Source organism: Mus musculus, chromosome 17 (assembly GCF_000001635.26).
Source record: "Mus musculus strain C57BL/6J chromosome 17, GRCm38.p6 C57BL/6J".
Classification (NCBI taxonomy): Eukaryota; Metazoa; Chordata; class Mammalia; order Rodentia; family Muridae; genus Mus; species Mus musculus.
Window position 1 is genome coordinate 28,331,127 of NC_000083.6, and position 20,315 is coordinate 28,351,441.

The following is a 20,315-nucleotide window of genomic DNA, read 5'->3' on the forward strand; positions in this document are numbered from 1 at the left end:
TGGTGGGAGAGGTACCTCTAACCCCCTCGTGGGTAGAGAGTCCGGCTTTTCTAGGTGAAGTTCCCAAGCTAATTCCCCCGTGGTTTTGTTTGGGGCTGTAGCTGTTGTCAGGCCTTAGGGGAACACCCATAGTCTGCTCAGTAATGGCTTTAAGCCCTGGGCATAAGAGTTCCTGTCTGCTGCAGCTTCCAGGTAACACCCATCTTGGGCAGGCCCCTCAAAGCCAGGTGGGGACAGGGCTGAGGGAAACAAACCAGCAGATGTGAAGGCAGGTCAACCAGTGAATGTGTAAGGTGTCCATTTGAATCACCTTGTGAAGATAGCTCTCTGAGTACTGAAACTACCCCAGGCTTTGTGGGTGACAGAGGTCTCTTATCTAAAGACTTGCATGACCACCCAGCCTGGTCACCTGGCTGCAGCTAACCCCAGGACTCCCAAAGTTTGCTACTTAAGCCACTGTAGCTGTTTCTTGAAGCACTAAGGTGAGCTCTGGCCACAGGTGCGTGCCAGTGATGAGGGGTGGCAGTCATGTGTCAACACCTGTTTTTGACTAGGTAGGGTACAAGGTTGCATATGGCACAACTGTCTTGACCCAGAAACAGCTTTTTAATTTTTTTCTTTAAAGCAGGAGCCAGGCCTTGAGTGGCCCCTGCCTTGAGCCATTTATGATGTAGCCCATCACAGCTGGATTTTAAAAATACACAAAAATATATATATATAATACATGTTATAAAACCTACGTGGGGTTTGGAGGTGGCCTGAGCAATGGCGAAAACCTTCCGGAAGCTCGGGCTGGATTGGGGGCACAGTACTTCATTTGAAACTCATAAATACCCAGGTGACCTTGGGACCTGGATGTGGAGAAGGCAGAGGCAGCCTCCTGTTCCCTGCCACCTGTCTTCAGGACACAGAAGAGGGCGGGGGGGGGGGGGGGCGCTAGTGGCTGGTATGCTGGGGGGAACAGGAAATAGAGCCCTGTCTAGGCTTCAGCCCAGCAGAGCCCCTTCCCCGCCCCATAGGCAGCTCTGCTAGGGAGGTAGCTGAACCAGCCCCAGCTCCCTCCGTCCACTTCTGTGGGCCTCCATCTTGGCACATTGTCTGATATGGGAGACCCAAACTTGCTGGGTAAGGGACCTGGGAACAGACTGGTACCCAGAAGGTACAAAGAAGTGTGGGCCCTTCTCAACCTCCCCAACCTGACACCTTGTACCAGGGCCTCCTTGCAAGCTGCCTTTCCCCAGTCTCAATGCAACCCTCACCTGCCCAGCACATTCATTCCCCTAGGGGCCAGCAACCACACACTAAGCCCCAAGGTGTCCTCCATGGTACAATTCTGGTGTCACTTGAGGCCAGGTGGAGCCTGGTCATCTGTGGCTCAGTGCCCAAGCAAGCCACCCCACCGTGGAGCCCTCTTCTCTCCAGTAAAGCGCAGAACAGTGGCAGGGAGCATGTGTGCTGGAGCCAGGGAGGCAGCCTGGGTCCCAGCCTGAAACCCAGGGGGGCTGGGCTAGGTCCCCCAACCCACACGGGAAGACCAGGCAGGCAGGTGTGTGGAGGATGTCCGCCTTGCATCCTGTGGAGGTCGAGGGCTGGCTAGTCTTTGACAAGCTTGTAGACGTGGTGCTGCGCCCCATGCTCGCTGGTGGAGACTTCAAAGACAAAAGCAATGACCAGCAGGGTCTCCTGCGAGTCCCGACTTGTGACCACCTATGGGGCAGAGAGGAAGGGAATAGGACTCAGTAAGGGCGGGCAGCTGGGTGGACTGTACTCCTCCAGGCTAGCCCAGTTCTCCCGAGCCACGGGACAGTCTCGCCCTCGCCGCACCTGCAGGATGGTGAAGTTCTCCAGCACACTGTTCATCATGTACTTCTCGGGCAGATGCTTCAGTTTGTGGATGAAATTGATCATGTACTCGCACATGGGTGAGCGGTGGATGCGGTACACGAAGCGGCCGTTCTCCAGGCGGGCGTACTCGGTCTGCAGAGTGGGGCGAGAAGGAGGGTGACTGCGTGTCGTGTCATTGACCTGACTGTGCCCGACACTCACTCCCCAGGCCTCCACTCACCTCCACCTTCTCTACCACCTGCTTGCCGAAGGAGCAGACCTTGGTGGAGACGCTGATGGTCATGCTGTCGGCTGAGCTGTACTGCGAGCTGACCCCGTAGAAGGCCCCAGGGCCTTCCTGGATTGTGCTGTTGAGGTCAGCCTGGGGGAGGGTACCGAGTGTTGCAGAGGACTGGTGGTCACGTGCTTCCCCCACCGCCACGCCTCCATCCCACCTACCCAGGGGCCTGCAGGTCCCACCCAGGGGCCCACTAGTGGGGGCAAGCAGGCAGGGAGCTGGGCACGCTGCCCATCTGGGGTTAGAAGAGGCCTCACCCAGAACTTGACAAGGAAGAAAGCGTTCGGGGGCCCCTTCTCGTAGAGTTCCTTCAGCCCCCCCTTCTTCTCGGGGAACTTGTCGTAGATCTGTCGTACATCCACTGCCTCCAGGGGTGGGTCTGAGAAGGCAGGGTTTGTCTGGCCGATGTGTACAAACAGGTGTTTGCTGTACTGTGGGGAGGGCCGAATCGGGGTCAGCCTGCAGGCCGGAGGACCCCCACTGCTAAGACGCTGAGCTGGATGCTGGATCTTGGGCCAGACTCCCCACCATCCCCACATTACCGTGTCAGGGTCCCGTTGCACCTCCATGAAGGCAGAATACTCCAGGAGGCGTAGCCGGGAGGAGGCGATGGTGCGGTCCTGCCATGCAGGCGCAGAGGCGGTGGCTGAGGCAGCGGCTGGGGGCAGCGGGGCGAGGGACTCATAACCTAAAAAAGTAAGCTCTAACTCATCTGCCCACACGTGGTGGACAGCAGGATTGGTCTGTAAAACCCAGAACATGGTCCAGGGAGCCAAGGATCTCTGCCTGAAACCCATAGGTGGACGAGTCCCCCAAACCCACACCCAGGGACACCAGACAGACAATTGTGTGAAAGATGTCTTCTTGAATCCTTGTGGATGTCAAGGATACCAAGGAGGTAATCTTGGTAGTAGTCATGAGATACATTTCTGTGTGTTTACACAGAAACAAAACTACTATCACCTAGATTGGAATTCTGGCAAATTTTCGGTGTCTTTTTCTTTTTCTACACGGAATAGAAATCTCTCAAACCGCTACAGCTGCCACCCACCCCAGTACAAAGACACAGATCTCAAACAGAAGGAGGGCGGGCACCAGAGGTGTCGGGTGCTAGAAGGCATGGTGAGGCACTTACTGTTGAGCGCTGGTGGCAAGGGAGGCTGGATGGGGTAGGCAGGCTGGGCAAAGGGCTTGATGCTGCAGATGATGATAAAGCAGGTTAGAGGTCTTCCCCTGCCTCCCCTGATCCGTTGTCTCAAGGCGCATGCTCACAAGCTAGCCCTCCACCTTTGCAGTTTAACTCCGAAGGTACCCAGCTGCATCCCACAGCCTATGGCTACACTCCCCTCCCATCCCCCCAAAAGCTATTCACAGTGTGGCCGTCAGCACAGTCTCAGAACTGAGAGCCTGGGGTGACCAGAGATTACTGCAGTTACTCAAGTAGGCAATACTTACTCCTGAGAAGGTCCAGGCTGTTGTCCTAGCAGAGGGGGGCTGCTCCAGAACTGTGGACAGAGCTAGGGCTTCAGTACCCAGAAACCCTAGCCACACCCCAACCCCAGCCCCCCTAGCCACACCCCAACCCCAGCCCCCCTAGCCACACCCCAACCTCAGCCCTGCTCTCCCCACCCAAGCCCACCTCAGCCCTACCCTTGAGGAGGAGGAGAAGACAGCCTGGGGTAGAGGGGAGGGCGGGCTGAACTTGTTCTGTAGAACGCTGGCAGAGACGATTTGGGCAGACGACATGGATGCCATGCTCTGGAGAGCTTTGTCCTTGGAGACTTGGTCCTGGGGGCAGTGGTCATGTTAGGCCTGGGCCAGGCCCTTCAGGTAGGAATTCTTGCTTTTGTGTGCCTGCCCTCTCTGGGTCCCAGTCTCCTGGTGTCTGCCTCCTTTCTGGGCACAGCCCACAGTATGCAATACCGTTTGACCATTTTATCCTATGCCCCAGCACTGAGGTCCCTTGCAAACTGGTTCTGGGATCCCCCTTATATACTGAAAGGCTGGATGCCCAGGTCCTTCGATGACTCCAGCAGAGGATCCCACGCGGACACTGCGTGCTCCTCCCGGATGCTCACAATTACCCGTGCCTTTTTCTATGTAACCAGACTCTTCACAGTTTAGGGGCTTCGGTCTGGTTGCTATGCTGAACGGAACTGCACTGAAGGCGAGAAGCACACCTGGTCACTGCACCCCGTGCTCTCAAGCCCCTCCCCAGGGGTGCTGGGTTACTTACCAGGTTCATAGCCTGTGAAGGAGAAAGGGAGAGAGCATTAGAGGATACACCTGAGGGCTCTGTGGGGGAGGGGACATGCTTTTTGGCAACCCACCCCCACCTTGTGCTCTGGCAGTTTCCAAGGAAGCCAAGAGGATGCCTGCTGGGGGCTGGAGACCCTCCCCACCCAGAGAGGGACTGCCTGCTTGCCAGGGGTGCCCTGGCAAGATGACAATGAAGAATCATGGGTCTGGGTGTCCATCCTTGAAGTGAGCCCCATAAGCTTGGGAAAACAGGGGGCAAGTCACGAACCCCAGACTGGAGTTCTCAGCCTGGTAACTGTCATCTCCCACCCCCCACCCCACTGAGCTGCCAGCCAACACCCTTCATGTCCTCCCTCAAGCCCCCAAGGCCATTAGCAAGCAACAGTCAGGAGAAAAGAACAAGGGGAACACAGGAGAGAGGCAGGCTTGAGTAGTCCTCAGACGCTGGCTACCAGCTTGTCCAGTCCCCAGGGGCTGTGGCCTGTGAAGACTACTTTTGGGGTTTTTTGTTTGTTTGTTTGTTTGCTTGCTTGCTTGCTTGCTTTTTGAGACAAGAGTCTCACTGTGTAGCCCTGGCTGTCCTGGAACTCAGATCTGACTGTTTCTGTCTGAGTGCTGGGGTGAAGATGCCACCACAGTGGGCACCTGGGAGTTTTTGAACTTACTGCTGTCACTTGTGTCTCTCAGACCCTCTCAGTTCCTCAGCCCTGGTCTGGGCCCAGAAGGATGCTGGGCAGGGCTAGGCCAAGAGCCAGGGGGCCCATACCTTCAGCTTGGACTGAGTCTCCCGAGACTTCCTCCTGGCTAGAACCTGCAAGTGACTACAGACCTGTAGGGGAAGAGAGAAGGAGCGAAGGACAGGAGAGAGAGGAAGGGCAGAGCTCAGGCCAGAGAGAGGTATGGTGGGCTGGAGAGCCGACCGAGGCAGAGGCCCCGCAGTGTGCAGAACAGGCAGACAAGGTCCAGGAAAGGGGCCGGAGGCCCTGCTAGGCACCCAACGTACCTTAATGCCAACCTGGTATTCCCGAACCTTCTTCCGAGCTAGAACCTGTATGTGGCTGGACACCTGGGAGGTGCCCCATGCCCCGCCACAAAGAAAAACACAGAGGGTGAGGGGCCACAGCCAGGACAGCCAGGGTGGGAGGAGCACCCCAGCCCTCGTCTCTGGTGGACTAGGATTGATGGGAGAACCTGACATCCTAGTGGGCACATGCCTCTAGGCACTTGGTACTGTCAATTGTTTCTTCTTGGTCTTAAATTAACCCACAGTGGTCTCAGGAGCCACCATGCACCACCAGTTTCGGTTCATGGAACAAAATCCCAGCCCACGATCTGCCAGTCAAGCTCTATGCTCAGGTGAGGGCTGTACATGACCCAAAGGAAGTAGGTCTTCCCCTTATGGCAACCCTCACCTCTGCGGACACCACACAGGCTGCACGTGGCTCTGTGGCTTTCCCCAGCATTTGATGAAGCCACAGCCGCTTGCTTTTTTTTTTTTTAAGATTTATTTATTTTATTTTATTATATGTGAGTACACTGTAGCTGTCTTCAGACACTCCAGAAGAGGGCGTCAGATCTTGTTACGGATGGTTGTGAGCCACCATGTGGTTGCTGGGATTTGAACTCAGGACCTTCAGAAGAGCAGTCGGGGTGCTCTTAACCACTGAGCCATTTCACCAGCCCTCCCCCCCACCCCCCTTTTTTTTTTTTTTAATTTGAGACAGGGTTTCACTATGTAGCTCTGGCTGTCCTAGAATGCACTATGTAGACCAAGCTATCCTTGAACTCACAGAAATCCTCCTGCCTCTGCCTCCCCTGTGCTGGGATTAAAGGCTGGCCACAGCTTGTGTCAAAGATCTTTTCTCTGTGCAGTGTGTATCCCTCTGTTTCTCCTTCAGCTTCTTCTGTACCCAGCAGGCACGCCTTTCCATGAACAGAGTTATGCACACACTAGGTACTTTTATTTGAAGGCTTTTCTTTCCTAGCAACCTGCTCCTTGAAAGCCCCTGAGACTAAAGGTGAACTAGTCCCAGGCCAACAGTGCCCAGACTGTATATTCAGCCCTTGGCGAGGTCCAGGAGCAGAGCACAAGCCATCAAGGCTGCTCTGTGGTCTATATCAGCAGCTGCTGTGGGCTTTCTTCAAAAATTTGTTATTCCCATAAAGAAAGTGCTCTTTGGAACCCAGTCATGCCCCCAGCTGGTGCTCCTCCTGCAGGCCCCCTGGAGTCCCAGCTGACGCTTACTCTTGCCCGGGCAGTACTGATGGTCACCAAACACAGGTGCTGGCGTTCCCTAAGCTTCATACGCCCAACTCATTTGATCTTTGCAGCAACCCTCTAACTTACAGATGACCTAATCAAAGCTCAGAGAGGCTCGGCCGTGTATCCAGGGTCACACAGCCAGATGCAGAGCTAGCACTCAAACCCAGGCCATGTGACCCTGAGGGCCATTGGCTTCATCACCAAGCTATTCTCCCAGGATTCCTTCACACCCTTAGCACTTGGCACCACCTCCTGAGGGCCAGCTCTAACATCTGGAAGCAGGGGCTTACTTAACCCAACCTAATATTTGACCAGCTGATTAATAAGAAGTCATTGTGCCAGGCATGGTAGCATACACCTTTGACCCTGGTGCTTGGGAGGTAGGGGCAGGCAGAGGCAGACCAACCTGGGCTACATAGTTCAATCAGAGCGAGTCCCACTGTTTCAGGTGACAGGAGAGATGGGCACCAGTCCCCAGATGGATGGCTTGCCCTGTATGGACAGTCTAGCCAGGAGTAGGTGGGTGCAAGTGGGGTCAGAAAAGGCAGGGTGTATGCCCAACCTTTGGCCAGCTTGGTTTGATTCAGTCTGAACTTACAGACCGCCAGCCTTTCCTGGGCTAACCGGGTTCCCAAGAATATGGGTGTGGCAGTAACGGCAGCAGATGCACTTACTGCTTCAGCTATTCATGTCTCTCCCAATTCACAGCTGCAAGGAGCCAAGGCTGGGGAGCAAACCGAGCCTCAGGTAGCACAGACTATCGGAACTTCAGAGTCTGTGTTGCCCAGGGTCGGGGAGGGGTAAGATGGAGCCTTACTCTGGAGCCTCAAACTCATGGGACACTTTGACTTCAGCCTCTCAAGTGTTGTGGTTACAGGCATGTGCCACTCCACGCTGTGTGCAGGAAGCCTGCTGTACTGAAGACCCAAGGAGTGTCTCTGAGTTTGTCATAGGAACTCATTCAGGGCCCAGGGCAGGCAGTACTAAATGCCCACACTAGGCAGGGAGCCTGGAGCCCCCTTAAGGACTGAGGTTAGGGACAGGTGGGGCTTGTCTACGTACAGCCAGCACTCTAGGGGAAGGGGGTGCGGAGTTTGAGTCCCAACCCCTCGAAGGGCTAGGGGTTGAGTTGATATCTCCCCTAGGTACCCCAGATCTAACTCATCCAACGAACCCCCACCCTGCCTGGTCTCCCACAGCTGCGGGCCTTCCCAGGAATGAAGCTGTCATGTTTGCTACTCTCTATTCCGCCCCTGTCTCTGCCTCTGCCTCCTGGCTGGCCTCCCAGATTCACTGCCCTGACAGATGCAGAGCCCCACCCCCCACAACTGCCTCCACTCCTTGACCACCTCCCCCTGCCCCCCCCCAGGCTCCCTCCCTTTCTCCTAGCTTTTCCTGTTAGGTGTAGGGGCCCATCTTGACTCCTCCCCCACCTCACTCAGTGACACAATATGGGGGTCACTAAACTCCCCTTTCCCAGTTTCTTAGTTTTATGCAAACTTGACACACTCTAGAGTCATTTGGGAAGGGAACCTGCTTGAGAAAATGCCCTCCCAAGTCTGGCCTGTGGACAAGCCTGTGGTTCATTTCCTTGATTGATGCAGGACAGTCCAGCCCTCTCTGGACAGTGCTGTCCCTGGGAAAGTCTGTAAGAAGGCAGCAGGGGGCTGGAAAGATGGCTCAACAGTTAAGAGCACTGGCTGTTCTTCCAAAGGTCAGGAGTTCAATTCCCAGCAACCACTTGGTGGCTCGCAACCACCTGTAAAGCGATCTGATGCCCCCTTCTGGGTGTCAAGGACAGTATATAAAAATAAATAAATAAATCTTTAAAAAAAAAAAAAAGGCATCAGGAAGCAGCAACCCTGCTTCAGCTCCTGCCTCCAGGTTCCTGGCTTCCCTCAGTGGCGGATGTGTAAGGTGAAACAGACCCTTTCCTTCCCAAGGTGCTGTTGGTCACAGGTCTTGATCATAGCAACAGAAAGCCTACATCACATGGGAAGGCTATAAGGAAGGGGCTCTGAGCGGCCCTATGGTCACAGGCAGGTGGAATGGTGTGAACTCCATCACTTGGCAGTTTTCTGGTGTGTGTTGACGCAAGTGGGGTACTGTGGGGGTTGCTACTCTGCCTGATCTACTGAACTCCCCACTTGGCATGGTCCCTCCCTGGTTAACTCCCACACCTTCCAAAGGAGGTTCTGACATCCTTCCTCCAGGCCAACCTCCAGCAGGACTGTGGCTGTTTTACTACCCAGCCCAACTAGCCAAATACCCATCTTTCTGACTGATGAACAGGCCCTGTGAGCTAAACTGTGCTTCCTACATCCAAGGTATCCATCAAGGTATCCACTGGTGGTGTGACAGGGGACCAGAGCCATCTCTCTACCTGTTTTCTTGTCCTGGTTTTTCCAGTCCTCAGCTTGATGTAGCGGGCAATCAGCTCATTTCGACCTAGTCAGGGAGACAGAGCCGGTGAGGACTGAGGGAGAGGGTAGAACCCGGGGGTGGGGGGGCGGGTGCCTGGGCACACCTACTCAGGGCTCCTCATCACTGCCTCCAGGACTTGGTGGAAGGCATAGCCTACAGAAAAAGCCTTGACAGGCTTCCTGGGCAGCAAGGCTCAGAGGCTGAGGGTTTGGATAGGTCTCAGCCCACATCCTCTATCTGTAAGCTGTTCTGTCTAGCTTCATCCTGATCATGGGGGACCCGGAATAAGTTCTCTGCCCCTTCTCTGGTGAAGGAAGACAGGAGACCTCTGATATGTCTCTTATACTGACAGCTTGTGTTAAGGTCTATCCCTGGGTCCTTGTGCCAGTGACCCCTATGGCATTGCCCAATCCTCTCTGGGTCTGGGGGTAGGGACTCTGCACAACACCAGAGACCATCTTGGGGAGTAGGCTATACAATGTGGGGGCCGCCTAGACATACCACAGGGTGTATGTCAGCATCCAGGGTGTGTGCTCAGCCCCCCAACCTCTTGGCCTCCCCAGAACTGCCACATTCCCCAAATTCCTCTGCGATGACAGAACAGGCCCCACCGCTCCTCCCCGCCCGCCAACCCCTTGTCTAAAAATACCCCGTGGGGCTGCCCTCCTATTGGTGAGGGTACAGTGTGGGCAGGCGGCCCCACCCAGTGGAGCACCCCAGAACATCTTCCTGTCCCAAGAGTGGAGTTTTTATCAAGCATCAAGGATTGGCCTGTTCAGATAGTGGGACCCCAATCTCCCTATGATATCCCCCAGTCCTGGGCCCTGGGAGTTAGAGTCTGGGGCTGCCTCACTAGGCCACAGACTACTGACAGAGGCTCACTGGACTGACCCAGTTTTCCTGGCCCCCTGAGTCACCCCGAAACCTCCAGCCGGCAGGGCTAGGGAGAGGCGGGGCGCGTGTGGGCTGTGGCAGGCCTGTTTGCGAGGTGCAGTTGGAGGAGGCCCCAGACACACGCAGCCCAAGCCTGCCGGCCCGGACTCGCCCGCTGGGCAAGCCGCCAGGGCTCCCCCAACCAACCGGTCTGGCAAGGGACAGAGAGCAGGGGGTGGAGCCAGCGGGCGGGCCACGCCCACCTAGGCAGCCGCACTCACCGTACATCTTGCCCTCATCTGACAGGATGATCTTGCGCCGTCCGCAAGGCGGGTAGATGGCCAGGGCCTCCTGAAAGCTCTGCTCGATGTCCGGGCTCCACACTCCCTCCGCATCGTTGTCCAGACCCTTGTCCAGGCCTTCGGACCCATCTTCCCGGGCCTCCCCGGGGCTGCTGTTGGCGGTCCAGCTGTTGGACGCTATTGTGCTGGTTGCTTTGGGCTCTGGGCCTGAGCCCCCTGGATGGCCTGAGCCTAGACAAGCAGATGCCAAGGGTTAGGGCAGGCTTTTCCCACCCACCCCAGCGGCCACATTCAGTGCTCCCTACACCACAGGTAGGTGCTCCAGGCTGGATGCTGTGACCTTGCAGGAGTTAGTTTGCCTCTCTGAGCACGGGGTCCTATAAACAGTCTGTGGAAGGAACAGGTTAAGAGTGGAGGGTCTCAGTCCCATTCCCAGTACTCATGTGCAGCTAACGCCTGCCTGTCCTTCCAGCCCCAGGGAAACCACATGCCACGCATACACAAAGTTAAAAACGCAAATCTATTTTAAAACCAAAAAGGGTCTCCTTGAGTTATGAGGATTAAAAGGCTAGGCTGGAAACCCTGAAACAGTAATATTAGCTGGGTGTGGGCATGCACCCTGGAATCCCAGCACTTGGAAGGCTGAGGCAGGGGGATCAATACCTCGGCCTCCTCCACTACACAGCTCATCTGGGGCCAGCCTGGGCTACACAATACCTATGTCCTTCTTGTCCCTCTCCCACCCAAGGGCCATACTGTGGCAGACAAGAACAACTCCTGGAAGCTGTCCTCTGACCTCCACACACAGGCACAGACAGCACACAGGGATAAATAATTGTAATAAAATGGTAAATGGCTGGGGAGATGGCTCAGTGGTTAAGGGTCTTGGCGGTTCTTCCAAAAGATCCAGGTTCTATTCCCAGCACCCACGTGGCAGCTCACAACTTTAACAGCAGTTCCAGGGCATCTGACACCCTCTCACGGGCACACATGCAGGCAAAACACCCACTTCTCATTAAATAAAAATAAATTAAAAAGGGTAAAAGGAAAAAGATCCCCTTGATCTCACCAACCATAACAGTACATATCAGCAGGTGCTGCACAACTGGGAGCCCTGGGCAGGAGGATTGCTAGTTTGGAGCCAGGCATGGTGTTTGCCTGTAATCCAGATTTGGGTGGCTGACTGACTGCAAAGTTCAAAGTTCAATCTGGAATGCCCAGGGAGACCCTGACTCAAAACACAAATAAAAACCTTTTGAAACACTGGGCAGGGAGGCAGAAGCTTGTAACTTCAGCACTTGGGAGGCTGTGGCAGGAGTTCAAGGTCATGCTCAGCTGTGTCCAGCCTGGGCTATGTGAGGGTCCAGCCTGGGCTATGTGAGGGCCACCCCTCCCACACACACCCACATGGCACCTGCATATCTGGTCAGTTCCCTACACAGGCAGACATGGAGGATGCTAATTCATAACAAGAAAGGCTTGAGGGTCCCCAAGTAGGCTCTGAAGAGGAGTGTCAGGCAAGGACTGGTCTGTCTGTAGCCCTCAGGGGGCAGGGGGGAGGACTCCAGCCCAGGGCCCTCACTACCGACTCCTACCAGCATTAGAGCAGCCCTGCTCTGAGATGAGCCTGTTCTCACCTACCCAACAGAGGACCATGGGCCAGGCAATGTCCTGGGAGTGGCCAGGACACAGACTGTGCAGGACAGCTAGGAGGTGCAGCCAGCAACCTGGCTCTCTGCATGTCCAGCCTCCATCCACTTCCTGTTCCCATGCCCCTCAGCCCCACACCAGCCCATAAACCACCCACCCACAGCTCTGTCCTGGCCCACATGGCAGATGGATCAATGCTCCGGAAAGAGGGGTGGGCACCCTTTCTCTCCCTTGTACCTCAGCAACCCCAGAACACTGGAACCTGAAATCAGAGTTCTTGGGGCCTCCAGACCTTAATAAGCTTTGCTCTGGGGCAGTAAGAATGCCATGTCTGCCAGCCTGGTGGCTCACACCTCTAATCCAGCACTCAGGAGGCAGAGGCAGGCAGCTCTCCGAATTTGAGGCCAGCCTGGTGTACAGAGCAAGTTCCAAGACAGCCATATCTATGTTAGAGACGGTCTCTCGCTGTAGCCCAAGCTGGCCATCCCCCTGCCTTGGCCTCCCAGGTGGTAGGCTATCAGGCATATGTATGCAATTACAGGTAGTGCTGGATATCAGGTTTAGACTTACTATTTCCAACAGTAGCACCTCAGTATGCCAGGCAGGGTTTGGGGATTTTATACAGTGACTCATAAATGCTACTTATTATTAATGCTACTTTGTACACAAGACTAACCAAGGAACAGAGAAGTTAAACAATTTATCCAAGGATACACAGTGAAATGATACAGCTAGGTTTTAAACAGAGTTACTGGCTACTGGCAGAGATGGTGGCCAGGGTTCATGGGGAGAAGAGAGGCCCTTGCTGCTCACTCCCTGACCCTGTAGACAGGAAACAAAACGGCATCATCGAAACCCACCACCTGACTAGGAAAAGGAGGTCCAGGCCATGAAGTCCCCTCAGATCAAGTGGCTGCAACAACTTCAAAGGTCCTACAACACTGCACAAGACCAGCTTTTCCAGTGGTGTCTAAAGCCACCCAGTGGCAGCAAGGGTCAGATGCCCCTACCAAGAGCCTGTCTCTCACCACAGGACCTGTCTAGGTCTGTAACCCCTCTCCTCTGCTTACAGGAGAAACAGGACAAGATGTTATGCAAACGGGGGGAGGGGGGACACACTAGAGGGGCAGCTGAAGGTCTTAGCCTCTTTAGATATCAGTCTGATGCTAATGGGGCTGTCAGACCAGCTAGAAGGGTCAGAGGACCCACCCAGAGATAGGAACCTTCAGCCTGGGCCTTCAGCCTCCACTGGAACCACTGGGCTCAGTGATAGGGACCCTGGTAGCCTGACTTCTGAAGAAACTTTCTGGCCTCCCCCAAGTCTCTGACTGCTTCTCCTCATGCAGGCTGTGCCCCCCTCCTGGCTGATGTCAGTCCTGCCCCGCCCCCGAGGGAGCATGTGGCCAAATATGGTGAACAGAGCAGCCTGGGGGCCGGGACAGACTGGGGGATGGGGCAGCCCCTGGCTGGGATCTTGGATAGAGAGCTGGGGAGGGGAAAAGGCATTGGGGGGGGGGTAGTGGGAGGTGTCAAGGAGTAGGGACCCTAATACCCACACCCTATGAGGCTCCTGGGTACCTGCAGGACAGGCCTGACATGGTTCTAGGGACGCACTTCTGGTGAGCAGAGTGTCCAGACAGATGACATAAATGGTACTCCCTCCCCACAAAACAGCTTCGCACAGTAGCACATGCCTATAAGGCTCTTGGCTACCCAGCAAATACTGTGGTCAGGGGTCTCCTCTGCCAACATCATTCCACATGGACATCTTTCAGGAGAGGGTGGGAGACTCCTGGACTGATCACAGTTGCCCTCCCAAGGTGGGTGAAACCAGCGGCTAAGTGTGGGTGCTCACCTCCCAAACCCCGGGACCACATGAGAGACAGGAGGTTGAGTCTCAAATGGCTGACTTACTTGGGTAGGCTAGTCCCCAAAGACACCCTCCAGGTGGAGGTTGTGTTCTGAGGGGAACAGAGGACCAGGAAATGGACCCAGGTAGATGGAAGGGAGGGAGGGTCCCAGAAGAGTCACTTAGCATGAGCCAAGCAAGAAGAGTGAACTGTGTGCAGGGAGAGTGTAGACAGAAACCAGCAAGTGCCAGACAGCCCACTCTCCATCCAGACAGGCAGGCAGACTGACTGAGGGACTCCCATCTGGGGTAGGAGGAGGGAGAAGAGCAACCCGTCCACACCCAGCAAAGACCCAGGGATGGGCCCACCCGCGCCCAAGTGAAGAGGCCAGGAGGTGGGACCCGGAGGGACACCTCAGGAGGAAGTGGGGGCTGGAAGGTAGAGCAGAGCAAGGACTAACCAGGGAGGAGGAGAAGGCGGGGAGGGTGGGGCCTGGCTCAGCTCCTCCTCCTCCCACAGACCCTCTTCCCCCATGCTGGAGTTTTCTGCATGGCTTTAGTCTTTCTCCTCACCCTTAGCCGCAGATCAGTCACACCTGCCTCCTCCCCTGTCCCAGACCCTCAGCCTAGGGGTCAGCAACGAGGAAGGGGGCCAGGAGGCCCAATGGAGATAAGGGGCCGCCCACTCCCAGCCCCAGGGCCAGATCTGCGGGCAGAACTGGCCAGGCAGCTCTGAGTGGAGGCCAGAGCTGGGCGGGTGCCAAGGCCCTGGTCCTCCAGACCACCAGTCCATTGGCTTCCTCTGAAGAGGGAAAGCCAAGCTTAGGCGAAGACTCCCCTAGAGCTGGTGTCCTGGTAGGGGCACAGCAGAGAGGAGTCACGCTTTCAGATGGCTGTTTCCCAGGGGTACAGAGGCTGAGCCGGGCCCTGAAGCCAGCAGCTACCCACCTTCCAGAGACCCCGGTCCCCAAATGCTCCACTAACTAGAGCCTTAACCAACGTGGGTAAACAGTGGGTTCCGAAGCGCTCCGCTGCGGGCCGGGCTGGGAAGGGCGCACTGGGCCTCCCCACCCCCCTTAGCCTTGCTTCCCTCCACCCCACCCCCACTGCAGCCAGCTGTTCTCCAGCTGCCAGAGTCTCCCACCCTACAAGTGGCCAAGCTCTGGTTGGGACCAGAATGGGCAGGGGGAGGGGGTGGGGATGCTGTATGTCTCCCCCATCTCCAGTCAACGGACCCAGGAGGGACCTGCCAAGTAGCCACACCCTGCCATGCAGGGGAGGGAGGACCCTCTCCCTTTCTCCACAGGAGGGAGTAATTTCCAGACCCACTGGAGAAGGCAGGCGGGGCCTCCCCGTTCCAGCTTACTAATGTGCTTCCAATTTTGAGAGCCACGGTTCCCATCCCTCTCTCCAACTTCCAGGAGTCCCAGCCAGGAACAGCCCCCTCCCTCAGAGCCCCCAGGCCTCCTACAATCAGCGCTGACCGGTCCCAGAACAGAACACCTTCCAATCCCTCTCCAGGGTCTCCAATGGAAGGAACCTCAAAGATCCAGAAGGGACAGGCTGGGGGATGGGGGTCCCACAAAGCTTGGCTAAGGCTCTGTGTGTCTATCTACCTGCGCCAGGTTATCCACTGGGCAGCCAGCAGTACAAGATGCCACTAGGAAGTCAGCATCCTTTATAAGCACTCAGGTTTCCTTCCATTTTACCTTCCCCTTCCTCTCTCACAGGAGGCAGCAGCCAGAGTAAGGTGCAGCCTCCTGTGTTTTAAATGTGTGTGTGTGTGTGTGTGTACACGTTCATATGTATTCATAGGTAGTTATTATTTATTTATCCATGTATGTGTGCGCACTGACAGGCCACTGTGCACGTGTGGAGGTCAGAGGTCAATGATAGAAGCCCTCTCCTTGCACCACATAGGTCCTGGAGGTTAAACTCAGGTTGTTAGACTTGGCAACAAGCCCTTTGTCCTGCTGAGCCATCTCACTGCCCCGCCACCCTTTTCTGAGAGAGGCTCTTCACTATCCTAACCTAGGTTACCCTGGAACTTATGATGCACCCAGGTGCTAGTGTTCACAACTGGGAGGAAAACCTCAAATTAGGGTTATGTGAACTGTAACATAAATTTGTCATTTTAACTACTTGTTTTTCTTACTGGGTTTTGATATAAAGCCTCACTTTGTAGCTCTCGCTGGTCTTGAACTCACCATCCACACGCCCCGCCTCTCGTGTGTTAGGAATTGCAAATGTGAGCAAAAAGAAAATTCATATTGTGGTAAAAAAAAAATTCATACATAACATAACATCTACCATGTCCCCCCCCCCCACACACACACACACACAGCATCTTTTTAAAAATTTGAGACAGACTCTCTCTGTGTAGCCCTGGCTGTCCTGGAACTTGCTCTGTAGACCAGGCTGGCCTCTCAAGAGCAGAGCTGCGCCTGCCTCTGCTTCTGAAGGTACACACCACCACACCCGGCTGGGCAGTACCTTTCCAAGGTCTTCCAGGTAGATGGCACATGCTCTGGTGTCACAGGCCCCCACACCCTGTGTGGCAGAGCCCTGAGGATGTCACCCACACAAGCTGAGGCAGTGACCACCCACAGAGTTGGTCTCAGTCACACCCCAGTTTCTCACATACTCAGTCCGCCTGGCTCTCCCAGGCTGTCTCACAGGATACAGGCTGTGTCCATTGCATCCGGCTCCTCTGCACCCTCATACGCATCCGTGGTGGCAGAGGATCCTGTCGTTGCATTCACGTGCAGTGTCATGAACAGTCACACAGACAAACCCAAAGCCACCTCACGCATCATTTCACAACCGACAACAGAAGTGGCCACGCCATGGCATGACAGGTCACACGGAACGCCTCTCAGGTAGAATCCCAGCACCACAGTCCCTCACACAGCCAGTGTACCCAAAGACACACAAATAGACACACAAATTTTCTCCACAACTACCCTACTGTGGTACCCAACACCGGAATATCATCCCAGTGATCTCTCTCTCTCTCTCTCTCTCCCTCTCTCTCTCTCTCTCTCTCTCTCTCTCTTTCTCTCTCGTGCATTCGCGCGCGCGCACACACACACACACACACACACACATACACACACGCACACGCACACACGCACGCACGCATCTCTACCCCCCACCCAACTTACACACCAGATTCTCACAGGCTCTCTTTACACCACATGGGTCCTGGACATCCCATTTCTAGCTTGACAACAAGCAATCTTACCTCAGAGCAGTCTCTCCTAACAGCCAGCCAGCCCAAGGTCTCAGTTTCTCCAACGACCACAGTGATGAAGGACGTGGCTCTCAGGCACATCGCCCACTCTCCCCACTTGTGGCCCCAGAGACTGTACCTGGGTCCTTTCCCACACAGACACCCCCTGCACAGTGTGGCCCACACAGATGACCCCCATGGTCCTCAACTATCCTCAAATCCAGTCACACCAGCAGTTGTGTTCCCATTTCCGTCTATCACTTCCTGTCTTTTCAGGCCTGGCAGGGAGTCCAGGAAACAATCAACACTCTAGGAAACCCCAAGGGCTCAGGCTCTGGGGACCTGGGTCTGGATTCTCCCGCTCTAGCCTCCGGAGGGTCTGGAGCACGCAGAGCACCGCAACAGTGAGCACAGGCCAGCAGTGACAGGCTCAGGCTCCCGAGACCCATGGGGAACCTCCTGGGAACCCCAGAACACTGTGACAGTCAGGCCTTCCCTTTACTGCTCCTCAAACAGGAGTCCACCCTCCGAACCTCAGCTTCTCCAGATCCACCCAGGACAGGACTGGTGGCTGCTGTTCCAGCAAAAGCTCCTACATGGAACTGTGGGGGCCCTGAAAGGCTCTAAGTAGCCATCCAGTGACCTCTGAACCCCACTTACAAGGGCAAGCATCCCCAACTCCACACACAGCCTCCCCTGGCCCTTCAGTTCTGTCTCAGGCCACCGTGCTTTGACTACATGCCCTTCCCCACACTCTGCTCCCAGCCCTCCCTGCACTGTCCCGGGCGACCCACCCATCCCTCTAGACCCCTCTAGGCTCAGCTTCCATGATGGGCCTGTGGGATGAGGGACCAAGCACCTGAAGAGCTACCAATACAGTGGGCAGCAAACCAGAGACCCAGCTCCTGCCCTTGGTGGAGCTATCTTTTTATGCGTATTTCTTTTCTCCCGACAGCAGAACTAGTTAGGGTCTAAAAATTCAGTGATGGTGGATGAGAGACTCTGGATAGACACACACCTGTGTGTGTGTGTGTGTGTGTGCACTCAAAAGATTTCCTGCCAACCACTGGCCATTCTGTTCCCCAAAGTGCTAATTAGCATTAATTACAGTTCCCTCCCTGGAGGTGGGGAAGGCCTGGCTTCCAGCCCCTCCCTGAGGAGGGGGGTAATTCAGTCTCCTGTCCACTCTTGGCCCAAGGGATAAGTAGACAGACCCTCACCCTTCCCATGAAGGAAGAAAAGGCTTGTCAGACAACGGGGAAGACCAGAGTGGGAAGGGAAGACCGGATGCCCTCAACTGCTTTAACAAGTGTCAGGAGAAGGAGGTCTGGGGACTAGGAAGGGCAGAGGCATAGTCCTTACACCTTCAACTAATAGCTGCTTTCCCTCCTGGCAGCAGCCCGCAGCTGGTTGTGAGTGTAGGGGTGTCCCAGACCCCAGCACTGAGGCAAAACCCTGTGTGTACAGATCCAGGCTACGAGAGTTCAAATACACGGAGCCACCATGGACACCAGTCCCTCAAAGCTGTGTCCAGCCCCCACCGCCATCCTCCGGGCTAGGCTACAAGTCCAGGCCTGACTTGGTTCTGCCCCTACCTGGAGAGAGCTCGAGATACAGAGAGAGGGACACAGGCCCTGAGAAGCCCGGCCCTAGGCTTCGTTCGTTCCCTCTTGCTCTTTAAAAAACTAAGCCCTCAATCAGGGCCCCTGTTGGGGGGGGGGGGGGGGGCGGGTAGAGTAGGGGCTAAAGTGACACTGCCCCGAAGGCCTGCTGGGGCTAGAAAACAGACCCACATCAGCGCTCCAGCCTCCCTTCCCAGGCAGGAATAAAGACGTGACAGACAATGGAGAGGACCCGAGTGGGAAGGGAAGCCCTGTCGCCCACAATTGCCTTAACAAGTTCTCCGGAGAAGTGCGGGGAAGGCCCCAAATCCAGCCGCGTCCCGAGCGAGGCTCCTGGAGCAAGGAGCTGGGACTCGCCCCGAGGCGGGCGGCAGAACTGTAGGGGACAGGCGTCCCCCCACGCCTTTGGGTGCGCACACGCTCCGGGCTCACACTGTGGCTTCCAGACACCCGGGCCGGGTCCCAGCGCAGCCGCGAGCAGCGCGCACACCGGCGCGCCCTGGCTAAGGCCTGCGTGGAGCCCGGGGCTCGCGGGCTCTCGGGAGTCCAAAGGGCGCCCCGGATACGAGTCCCGGCGCAGGCCTTCCAAGCCCGCGGCTCTGGGCGCACACCCCGGCACACGGCGGGGCCAGGCCCGGGCACCCGGGACACTCCGGGCTTCCCAGCCTCCGGGTCGCGGGGGGGTGGGGTGGGTGGGCGGGGCTTCCCGGAGAGCGTCTCCCCCCTTCCCTCCAAAGTTCCCGGCACCCAGGTCCTGGGCTCCGGCGCGGGCTGGACAATAGCTCAGAACCCCTAGAGTGTCCCGGGTCCCCGCCATCCAGAAGCCACCCGAGCAGAGCAGTCACCTCTGCGCGCGAGGCCTCCGAGTTGCATTCCCCGGGCTTACCTGCTCCGAGCTCCGGGGGGCGCTCCGCCGGGCCGCTCCGCCGGGCCCGAGGGAGTAGTGAGGGGGGCCGGGAAGGGGGGTCGTGGGCAGGGGGATGGCCGGAATGTACGGAATGAGCCCGGCCGGAGCGGGAGGTGCTGGGCGCGGAGGAGGGAGCGAGCGGGACGGAAAGTTTGTGTTGAGGGAGCCGGGCGGGGGGTGGGGGCTGCGGGCGGGAGGGGCGGGACCGGTAGGCGGGGCCAACGGCGGGCGGGCCCACGGGTGGGCGGTGCTATTTGGGGGGAGTGATCTAAGGCGGGCCGGGGCCTGCTGTCTCTCTAACCACCCAGTCCCAAGAACGCCCGTAGCTGTGGATTCACACTCCCGCGCACCCCATTCCTCGCTCGTCGTCTCAGAGTTCCCACCTCCCCTACACAACCCCCTTGTGGGTACTCCGCTGAATCTAGAGGGATCAGGTCTGGGGCGGAGCCAAGAGGAGAGCTCTGCCCCCTAGGCTGAACTCCTTGGAGGTGTTTAGGGTCCTGGGGAGCCGCGTCCTCCGCATCCAAATGACCCGAGCGCGCACGGGGTCTCGGGCTCCCCACCCTTCTACTCGGGTCCCGGGCAGCCCAGGCCTCTGCAGCTCCCCTCCCGCCCAGAGCCCGCCCCCCACTCCGGGGCCTCAGACTTGGCTCCGCCCTGCCCGGACCCGGTTTGTCTGGTTCTCCCCGAGTGGCTTGTTTCTCGAATTTCTCCCTTTCTCCCTCTTCCTCTACCTCTAGGGCCCTCCCTCTCCTCCCTACTGGCGGAGAGTCGGGGGCCCGGACCCTGTGCGCTTGACGAGGTTCCATAGA

At 56.6% G+C, this 20,315-nt stretch overlaps 1 protein-coding gene across 3 annotated transcripts; it reads right to left on the minus strand.

Annotated features, from left to right (window-relative positions):
* Positions 1-544: 544 nt before the first annotated feature.
* Positions 545-19,679, minus strand: Tead3 (TEA domain family member 3). 3 transcript variants are annotated; one of them, NM_011566.4, is given in 13 exon segments: positions 545-1,707; positions 1,825-1,977; positions 2,066-2,206; positions 2,380-2,553; positions 2,665-2,810; positions 3,258-3,319; positions 3,578-3,627; positions 3,773-3,910; positions 4,359-4,370; positions 5,385-5,447; positions 9,028-9,092; positions 10,223-10,474; positions 19,483-19,679. In NM_011566.4, coding segments are annotated over 12 exon segments (1,320 nt in total). In that variant the 5' UTR covers positions 10,425-10,474; positions 19,483-19,679; the 3' UTR covers positions 545-1,593.
* Positions 19,680-20,315: the final 636 nt, after the last annotated feature.

Bases quoted from the DNA above. Each gene is read 5' to 3' on its own strand.
- Tead3 (NM_001098226.3), bottom strand. From the start codon at position 19,469: ATGCAACTCGGAGGCCTCGCGCGCAGAG. The intron at 9,093-10,222 runs GTGAGTGCGGCT...CTCCCTGACTAG, and splicing joins AGATGAGGGCAAGATGTACG to GTCGAAATGAGCTGATTGCC. The intron at 2,554-2,664 runs GTAATGTGGGGA...CCCTCCCCACAG, and splicing joins TGCAACGGGACCCTGACACG to TACAGCAAACACCTGTTTGT.